This window comes from Emys orbicularis, chromosome 12 (genome assembly GCF_028017835.1).
Source record: "Emys orbicularis isolate rEmyOrb1 chromosome 12, rEmyOrb1.hap1, whole genome shotgun sequence".
Classification (NCBI taxonomy): Eukaryota; Metazoa; Chordata; order Testudines; family Emydidae; genus Emys; species Emys orbicularis.
In genome coordinates this window covers 50,096,252-50,106,993 of record NC_088694.1, presented here as the reverse complement: position 1 = coordinate 50,106,993, position 10,742 = coordinate 50,096,252, and the positions used below count along the sequence as shown (strand labels likewise).

Here is a 10,742-nt window from a genome sequence, read left to right as displayed (position 1 = left end):
GTTACAGCCGGGGGCTGGAAGCCAGGAGTGTTGTGCTCTGTTCTGACCTATGAAGGGCAGTGGGGTTCGTCCCCCTGTGTGGACCCAATACCAGGGCAGGGTGCAGCACATGGCTCCCCTGCACAGCCTGGATATGCTGCGGAGGCCAGGACGGGTAACACAGGCCAGGCTGTGCCCCCCAGTAGAGACGGGGGAACAGAGGTGCTTATCTCACACTCCAGCTATCAGCTGGGATAACAGCTTTGAAAGAATTGTAGGGAGCGAGCCCAGGGCTGGGCTAGCAGGGGCTGCAGGTCGGGAGTGAGGATGATCAGATAGCAAGTGTGAAAAATTGAGACAGGGGGTGGGGGGTAATAGGCACCTATATAAGAAAAAGGCCCCCAAATCAGGACTGTCCCTATAAAATCGGGACATCTGGTCACCCTAGGCACCAGCAGAGCTGGGGGGAGCCCAGGGCTGGGCTAGCAGGGGCTGTGGGTCGGGAGTGAGGGGCACCGGCAGAGCTGGGGGGAAGCCCAGGGCTGGGCTAGCAGGGGGCTGCGGGTCAGGAGTGAGGAGCACCAGTGGTGTTTGGGGGAGCCCAGGGCTGGGCTGGCAGGGGCTGCAGGTGAGGATTGAGGGGCACCGGAAGGGCTGGGGGAAGAACAGGGCTGAACTAGCAGGGGGTTGCAGGTCAGTAATGAGGGGGCACCAGCAGAGCTGCAGTGGGCAGGGCTGGGTAGCAGGGGCTGCGGGTCGGGAGTGAGGGGCACCGGCAGGGCTGGAGGGGGAGCCCAGGGCTGGGTAGCAGGGGCTGCGGGTCAGGAGTGAGGGGCACCGGAAGGGTTGGGGGAAGAACAGGGCTGGGTAGCAGGGGCTGCAGGTCGGTAATGAGGGGGCACCAGCAGAGCTGGGGGAGGTAGGACTGGGTAGCAGGGGCTGTGGATAGGGAGTGAGGGGCACTGGCAGAGCTGTGGGAGGCAGGGCTGGGTAGCAGGGGCTGTGGATAGGGAGTGAGGGGCACTGGCAGAGCTGTGGGAGGCAGGGCTGGGTAGCAGGGGCTGTGGATAGGGAGTGAGGGGCACCGGCAGAGCTGTGGGAGGCAGGGCTGGGTAGCAGGGGCTGTGGATAGGGAGTGAGGGGCACTGGCAGAGCTGGGTGGGGGGAGCGCAGGGCTGGGCTAGCAGGAGGCTGGGGGTCAGGACTCAGGGCCATTAGCAGACGTGGGGCGCTCAGGGTTGGGGGGCTGCAATTAGAGGTTGGGGGAACAGCTGAATTGTTTCTAAGGGGATTTAATTGTCTCCAACCAAAAACTGTCTAACCTGAGGCACAGATTTCCCCTTTGGCATGTCCCTTGTCGGAGGTAAACCCCTGAACTCAGCGAGTGCAGGAACACGACTCTCTGAGCCGGCCCTGCCTCCCTCCACCAGCTCTGCGCTCATGGTCCGTGCTGAGAGCCCAGCGTGGGGCTTCCCAGCACAGCTAGAGGTGAGCTCGGCTGCCTGGGGCTGGACGGAACTGGCAGCTCAGAGGCGACAGCTCAGAGCTCAGGTTCCTAACTTGGCCTTAGAGTTGAGCTGGCCCCGTTTTTGCGGCACGCTCAGCTGGAGACACATTGGGCTTCCTTTCCGGGGGGACGAGCTCTGAAGTCTCCAGCTAAAGCCCACTGGAGATATAGACCCCGGTAAGTGCTCCCCAAGGCGCCTCAAGTTTGGGCATCTAGAAAGTGACGCAGCTGGAATTCTTGGGAGATTTCTCCCGTAGAGTTTGGGAAAGTGTCCAGAAAATCTTCATCCCAATTGGTTAGAATCTGAGTGGTTTCTTGAGTGGGAATCTGGCTAGAAAGGTCGTGAGCTAGGGGTGATGATCACCAGTCGATTACTGAGTTTGGGGGAGGGAAGGTTTTTTACCCTAACCGCCGAACTATGAGCCTGAACCAAACCTTAAACCCAACTACTTAGACCCCCAACTCTGTCCTAACTCCCTAACCATGACCCTAACCCCAGCGTCCTAACCCCTGACAGATGCACCCATTCCTTAACCCCAACACACTAATCCTCACCCTTTCCCTATAGTCCTATCCTTAACCCTGGCTCTCTAGCCCCTACTCCCTAACTCTGACCCCCAACTCTGACCCTCTCATCAAACCCAACCCCTAACCCTAACGTCCCCACATTATCCCCCGAACCCTGACTTTAGATTGCTTAGGCTGCAACGATCCTGGGATCAGTAGAGTCCTCATAGTTATTTCTCTGTAAAGCTCCTGGCGCCATGGGTCCTGGTCCTAGATTGGGTTTTCTAGACCACTGTGATACAAGTACTAACCACCAATTATACCCCTAACCATAACCCCAGCTCTAACCCGAACCTCCCCACCTTGACCCTCTGAGCACTAGGGTTTCCGTGTCTCCGGCTGGGTATCAAGCAGCCCAGCATCAGAATTATGAGTCATCGTGGCAAACTGACCCCTTGGGATAGGACCCAAGAGTCTCACTAACTCCCTCTGGGAAATGGCAGCAGAACCGGTTGGTATCTGATGGTTGAATGGCTACAAAATTGGCTAGAATTCCAATCACAACACGTCAAATATTGAACTTCAGGGTGGAAAGGTATTTGACCCAAACCATTAAACCATCGCCCTTAATTCTATCCCTGCAACCTATAGCCCTTAACCCCAGCACCTAACCCTAACCGCTAACCCTTAATCCTCCTCCCCTATGTATAATTATAACCCGAACTGTAACCCAAAGGGCCCATATGTCCCGGGTTGAATTGGACAGTCCCAGTCTTTCCTACCGGTGTCTCAAGTGAATTCCCAGGACATATAACCACGTGTTTTAGAGCTACATAATTGCTAATTAGCCACTAGGGGCTGATGATGTTAGCAATGAACCTAGGAGTCTAATGACAATATAACATTTACTATTCATACCCAAGCTAAAATTGCTAGTATAACATCAGCTGGAGACCTGAAGACCCAAAGGTTAGTGATATGACACTTCTTCGGAGAGCCCAGAAGTGTCCCCCAATTTCAGTTCCTTGGGTTATTTTCTAGCTGCAGACGCTGTGATTTCTCCAAAGGGAATTTCTCTGACAGTTCAGCACTTCATCACCTAATTCCTGGTTTCTCTACCTGGCAGTGCCACTGACCTGCTGTGACCAGGTTCCTTCCTTGCTCTCTGCCTCAGTTTCCCCCCTGACCCTTCCTTTATCTTGCCTATTTGGCCTGTAAGTTCTTTGGGGTAGGGACTGTCTGTCATTGTGTCTCTCTACAGCACCCGGTGTAATGGGGCCCCCGATCACAGACTGGGTCTGTTTAGCACCAAGTGAATTGTGGGCCCTGGTCCTGGTCAGTCTGTGACACAACCTGGAAGACGGGGGGCAGCCTATCTCAGGGGCCCACTTACACACAGGCATTAATAAGACCTTGCAACTGTCACTAGTCTCACCCCAAAGTGTGCTGTGCTGAATGGAGCAGAGTGGGGCTCCGCTAGGGGACGCTCTCCCCCGGCATTGAGTGCTGGCCCCAGTGCCACGCTAGGGCCTGTGCTGCACGGAGCGGGTCAGGGGCTCGGTAGGGGCTGTGTCTCAAGGCCTCGCTCTCTCTCCCTTTGCAGTTAGCCCCACGGCCCCGTCTGTCTTCCCCCTGACCTCCTGCACCGGCGAAGTCACCACGTCCCAGGTCACCTTCGGCTGCCTGGCCAAAGGATACTTCCCCGAGCCGGTCACCGTGACGTGGAGCCCAAACGTCGGCTCCTCGGGCGTGAAGACCTATCCCTCCATGCTGCAACCTTCCAGCGGCCTCTACTCACTCAGCAGCCAGGTCACCGTCCCGGCCAGCAGCTGGGAGTCTAACACCTATAGATGCACCGTACAGCACCGGCCCACCAGCTCCAGCATCTCCAAGGAAATCCCAAGTAGGGACGGCGCGGCGCAGCCCGGGGGGGGAGGGAGGGGTTGGGGTCTCTCAGGTCCCTGCTCTGGTGACTGCTGCAGGGAGAGAGGATGGGGGCAGGCTAGTGCAGTGAGCTGATGGAGTCGCTGTGGTGGGTGGGTGGGTGGAGAGCGACACCACAGAGAGATGGGAGTGGATGGGGACAGGTAGATAGTGTTGGGTGTGGAGAGAGAGAGACCATGGACCGAAGGGTGGAGGGATGAAAAGAGACACCACACCAAGAGAAGCGATGGATGCTGCAATACAGGGAAAGGGGCAGAGGGCTCAGTAGGGAGCCCTGTGCTGCAGATAGCAGGGCGGGGGGTTCAGGAGGGGTCTGTACAACAACTAACCCCTGTCACCCTTCTCCCAGAGCCCATCCCCTCTGAACCCCACGCCCCCGAGGTGCACGTCCTCCACTCCTCGTGCACCACCAAGCCAGGTGCCATCCAGCTGCTGTGCTTCATCTCCGGCTTCTACCCCGAGACTTTGACGGTGGAATGGCTGGTGGACGGCGAGCCCGGGCTACTTCCTAGTGACACCGCCCCTGCCAAGAAGGACGCCGACGGCCGCACCTTCAGCACCCGCAGCAATGCCAGTGTCTCCCAGGATGAGTGGCTGGAGGGGAAGACGTACACCTGCCAGGTGTCCCACCCGGGCAGTGCCACCACAAAGCAGGACCACGCCCGCAAGTGCAGAGGTGATGCTGAGTGGGCCCAGGCTTCCTAGGAAGGGGTGGGGGACACCGGGCTGGGCTCGAAGGGAGAGGGGGGGGAGACTGGGATGGGCTTGGGCAGGGGAGACCAGGCCTAGCGACTGACCTGCGCTCTCCTGTCCCCAGAAGAAACAACATCTCCCAGCAACATCAAGGTCTTCCTGGTGCCCCCATCTCCTGCCGCCCTGTATGTGGCCCAGAGCCCCATGCTCACCTGCCTGGTGGTCAACCTGCCTAGCGACTCTGGCCTCCAGGTGGTCTGGTCCCGGGAGAAGCCAGGGTCCATTGTACCTGATCCCCTGACCCTCGCTGAGCATTACAATAGCACCTTCACCGCCTCCAGCTCCATGCCCATCTTCACCCGCGACTGGGAGGATGGAGAGATCTTCACCTGCAAAGTGGAGCACTCGGAGCTGCCCTCACCCCTCATCAAATCCATCTCCAAGAAGCCAGGTAAGAGGAGAGCAGGGTCCCTAAGGGGAGAGACTCCCCTATCCCAGTCCCCAGCAGGGAGGGATACTCCTTAAGGAGAAGCCCCAACAACCTGGGATCCCGGCCCTGGGTCCCTTTGCGTCCCCATGTGAGATGGAGACCATCCTATCCCCCATCCTGTGCTCCAGGACTACCAGCTCCCAGTCCCCAGCCCCTCCATCCTGGAGGAGAGAGGGGATGTTCCTACCCGCATGCACACACGCCCCATCCTTCTCCCCGCATGGCCCCTGCTGAGTGATGTGCATGGCTCATCTGTGTCCTCCGTCCCCACCCACCCAAGGCAGGCACTCTGGCCCAGGCATCTACCTCCTGCGCCCCCACAATGAAGAGCTGAGCAGCTCCGAAGACTCGGTCAGCCTCACCTGCCTGGTGCGGGGCTTCTTCCCCGAAGACATCTCCGTGCAGTGGATGAAGAACCACAAACCCAACGAGAGCTTGGAATACATCACCACCCCGCCCATCAAGGACGGAGACGGAGACTCGAACTTCTTCCTCTACAGCAAGCTGAACGTCAGCAAAGCCAGCTGGAACAGCGGGGACATCTACACCTGCATGGTCATCCACGATGCCCTCTCGATGAAGTTCACCCAACGCAGTGTCAGCAAAGACTCCGGTAAATGAAGACGGCTCCTCCCAGCCCCGCTGCTAGCATTGTCCAGTACAGCTTCCTGTAAATAATCTCTGTGCCCTCAATGACAACAAGTGAATAAATGGAACTAGCTGAGCTCACCCCCGGTCTCCTTCTTGTGGTGTGACTGGGTGAAATCTGTGGGTCGCCCAAGGTGGACGAGGTCCCAGGTTGCAGGCTGGGAGAAACCGAGATGCTATAAGGCTGGGGCTGCCAATTCCCAGATCCTGTATGGGTGGATACATATATACCATGGATGGATGGGGAGATACATGGATAGATGCCATGGAAGGAACAATAGGTAGATACATGGGTAGTGGCCATAGAAGGAAGGTTGGGTAGATACATGTGCAGATGCCATGGGAGGAAGGATGGGTTGATGCCATAGAAGGAAGGATGGGAAGATACATGGGTAGACATCATGGAAGGAAAGATGGGTAGATGCCATGGAAGGAAGGTTGGGTAGATACATGTGCAGATGCCATGGGAGGAAGGATGGGAAGATACATGGGTAGACATCATGGAAGGAAAGATGGGTTGATGCCATGGAAGGAAGGATGGGTAGATGCCATGGAAGGAAGGTTGGGTAGATACATGTGCAGATGCCATGGGAGGAAGGATGGGAAGATACATGGGTAGACATCATGGAAGGAAAGATGGGTTGATGCCATGGAAGGAAGGATGGGTAGATGCCATGGAAGGAAGGTTGGGTAGATACATGTGCAGATGCCATGGGAGGAAGGATGGGTAGATACATGGGTACATGCACACCACAAAATCAGTGATGGAGAGGGGGGGGTCAATGGACAGTTACACACATAAATATGTCCAAGGCCAGCTCAGTTGGAAGACCAGGTGTTCAGAGAGATGGTTAGAGGGATACATACATATTTCAGAGGGAAGGACTAATAGACCAACAGATATCACAGACAGAAGGAGAGAGAGAGATTATTATTTGGATTAAAGTAGCACCTCCACCCCCAACTCAGATAGGGCCCTGTTGGGCTGGGTATGGCACAGACACAGTGGGAGACAGTCCCTGTGTCAAAGGGCTCACACCTAAATAGAGAAAGAGGGAGAAGGAACAGAGACACCAAGAGGGGAAGGGACCTGCCCAAGGTCACGTCTGTTACTGAGCTAGAAACAGAACCCAGGTGTTCTGAGAGTCCCACCGAGTCCCACTAGACTGCGCTGCACTTAGGGAAGGATGGCTGGATGGTTCGCGGGCGGGGTGCCAATGGATAAGTGGATGCAGATGGATGGGTAAATCTATGGTGAAGGTTGGAGGGGTACCCATTCTGAAGGATGAAGGGATGGATAAATGGATGGCCATAGATGGACTGCGATAGATGGATGGCTAGAGATGGGGATGGGTTGGGACAGATGGATGTATGAATCAATGGATGGGTGGGTGCATATGGTAGTGGATCAGTACCAATGGGGATGGATGGTGATAGGAAATGAGAATGGATGGGGATGGACGGACGGATGGATGGATGGATGGATGGGCTGGTACAGATGGTCAGTGATAGATAGATGAGGATGAATGAATGGGTGGGTGCATATGGTAGTGGATCAGTACCGATGGGGATGGATGGTGATAGGAAAATGAGAATTGATGGGGATGGACGGACGGATGGATGGGCTGGTACTGATGGTGAGTGATAGATGAGGATGAATGGATGGGTGAATATGGCAATGGATGGATGGATGACTTAGTGTGTTAATGGGGACAGATGGTGATGGATGTTTGGGTATGGATAATGTATAAAGGGATGATAGATAAGTGGATGGGGTTGCATGTATGTATGGAAGATATGGGTGAGGATGAATGGATGGATGGTGATAGGAAATGAGAATGGATGGGGATGGACGGATGGATGGATGGGCTGGTACAGATGGTGAGTGATAGATAGATGAGGATGAATGGATGGGTGGTTAGGGATGATGGATGGATGGATGGATGGAGATGGATGGATGGATGGATGGGGAGGTAGGAGAATGGATGGGTATAGATCTATATGAATGGATGGAAGATATGGAGGACGGTTAGAGATAAGAATGGATGGAGCGTGGGATGGCTGGGTGGGTAGGTAGATCGATGGATGGTCAAGCCATCCCTGGCATCTCATTGAGGTGAGATCCTCTCTAAGCTATAACCCATGCATACCCGGGGGGCACCGTATCAGCATCAGCATTTACCCTACAATCCCTTCTACCCCAGAGAGGAGTAGATGCCCCATGGGGATTTTCCAGACAGAGTCAGCGGGGGAAGGTAATTCAAATACCCTGACCCCCACACAAACTTTCTCTGCTGGCTAGAAGGCTAAGGGGTCTCCTTCCACCCCTTACCTGCAGCGGCAGCTGGGGAGGGGTGAGATAGGACAACATACAGCAAACACCCCACAGCAGGGATCAGCTCCTGGGACTCAGTCCCCACAAAGTAGCAGCAGTAGTAGAGCTGTTATCTGGAGCAGACACTAAGCAGGGACTCACCTAAAGTCTCACTAGCTCTGGTGACATAGGGGGTCCAGGCAGTGGGGTGGGACAGATGATGCAGATGCCCCATCTCCTACCCAGCCCCTCACTCACACACCTCCCCCCCCCCCCCCGCATGTGTGTATCAGCCCCAAAGCTGGATGGGCGAGTGCAGGGCTCAAACCCACCAGTGCCGAGCACAGAGCTCACACCTGGCATTAAAGGGTGGGTTGCCTGCAGCGGCAGTGTTAGGGTTGTTATCCTGGGGCAGCGCAGGGGCACACAGAGTAAGAGAGTGGGGGGGGGGTGGCTGAGAGAGAGCTCAGTCCAGGGCAGATGGACACACCTGTAACATGGCATGACCCAGGGACCCTCCCACCTGGGCTGTCGTGTTTGTACACACAGAGAGACACACAACACAGAGAGACAAACATGCACCCACACAGATCCATGCACCTGTTCTCCAGACATCCCTAGGGCAGGGGGCTCAGTAGGGGGTGCTATGCTCAGGGAGAAGCATTTTTCGTGTCAGAGAGAAACCTTAGATCCCATCCTTAAAATACTTGTGGCTCTGTTCATAAAAGCGACAGTGTTCAAACTCCCCACATCCCTCAGCCGAGGCAACTACCGGCTGCACCTGGGCAAGAGAGCCCGGTATAAACAGCCCAGAGGTGGCTGCATTCCATCTGAAGTGACTCCTGGGTGTTTCATTACATTGGGAGCAGGGTCATAGAGGCACACGTGTGAAATCCATCCATCCTGGTCTTTAGGGACCTCCCCCACCATGGCAGCATCCCAGCACCTCGCACACCTCAGAGCAATCCTGAGCCACCTTTCACAGGCAGAGAAACTAAGGCACAGAGAAATTCAACAGGCGGCCAAGCTTCAGTGCCAGGGTGTAGGGCCACGGCCACATGGGATGAGTGAGATGAGAGCTGGGAGGCTCTACATCCTTCATTTCATCACAGCAGGCAGCGTGGGTGGATGGATGGAGGGGTGCGACTAGGGATGGATGGATGGATGGATGGATGGATGGATGGATGGATGGATGGATGGTTTGTGGGGATGGATGGATGGAGGGGTGTGTCTAGGGATGGACTGATGGATGGATGGGGGGGTTGTGGTCATGGATAGATTGCTGGATGTAGGGGTGTGTCTAGGAAAAGTTGTTACTTGTTCCCATAATATAAGAACTAGGGGCCACCAAATGAAATTAATGGGCAGCAGATGGATGGCAGGAGAGAGATCACTTGATCATTACCGGTTAAGTTCACTCCCTCTGGGACACCTGGCATTGGTCACTGTTGGTAGACAGGATACTGATCTGATCTGACCCAGTATGGCCATTCTTATGTTCTTATGTTCTTAGGGATGATGGTTTGTGGTCAGGGATGGATGGATGGAGGTGTCTAGGGATGGATGGATGGATGGATGGATGGATGGATGGATGGATGGATGGATGGAGGTGTCTAGAGATGGACGATGGAGGCATGGATGGTTTGTGGGGATGGATGGATGGAGGGGTGTGTCTAGGGATGATGATTTGTGGTCAGGGATGGATGGAGGGGTGAGTGGGGATGGGTGGATGGATGCATCTAGAGATGGATGAATAGAAGGAGGGGTGTGTCTAGGGATGGAATGATGGATGGTTTGGGGTCAGGGATGGATGGATGTATCCAGAGATAGATGAGTGAAGGGATGGAAGGATGGGTAGAGAAGGGAATAGGCAGGTTGATGTTGGACGCACAGTCCGAGCTCTCTCTATCACAGTGGCTGAGTCAGAGTTGATGTCTCTTTCTCTCCTCCCAACAGAGGTGATCGTGTCAGGTGAGTTTTGCAGTGAGGATGGCGACGAGGACTTAGACGGCCTCTGGGCCACCATCTCGGTCTTCATCACCCTCTTCCTCTTGAGCGTGTGCTACAGCGCCACCGTGACCCTGTTCAAGGTGAGAGAGAGAGAATGAATGTAGGAATGAAGGAATGAATGAGTTTAGCACAGTAGAGGGCAGCATGGAAGGGAAAGAAAGAAGAGAAGAATGAAGGAGAAGGAAGAATGGGTGAATAAGACAGAGACTGAATGAATGAGACACAGACATAAAAGCAGGAAGGAATGACAGACAGACAGAGCAGCTCCCCCCAGCACTGACCCCTCTCACCCTTGCCCTCTCTCCCCTGCAGGTGAAGTGGCTTTTCTCCACCGTGGTGCAGCTGAAGCGCGCGAGGGGGCCCGAGTACAAGAACGTGATCCAGCGCGTGGTGTAGGGGCCGCTGCCCCCGTCCGCCCAGAGACAAGGGGCCGGGACTCCCGGCTCCATTGGCGACACCACCCTGAGTCCCACAGCTGCCCCCCACCAGTGCTGTGCCTCTGGGAGACCCCCCGGGGGGGAGACAGGACCTCACCCCACATGGCCTAATCAGCCCTCAGCCACTGGGGACGCTGCCCTGCTGGGAGCTGGGCTAAGACTGGACCACTCATATCATGCAGGGAACAAGTGCCCCTAGCGAGGAAACAACCC

At 55.6% G+C, this 10,742-nt stretch overlaps 1 gene segment (V, D, J or C); it reads left to right on the top strand.

The window, feature by feature from the left end:
- Positions 1–1,326: 1,326 nt before the first annotated feature.
- On the top strand, positions 1,327–10,488 carry LOC135886362 (immunoglobulin heavy constant gamma 3-like). The segment is given in 7 exon segments: positions 1,327–1,342; positions 3,597–3,896; positions 4,287–4,613; positions 4,755–5,081; positions 5,401–5,733; positions 10,039–10,172; positions 10,405–10,488. Coding segments are annotated over 7 exon segments (1,521 nt in total).
- The last annotated feature ends 254 nt before the right edge of the window (positions 10,489–10,742 follow it).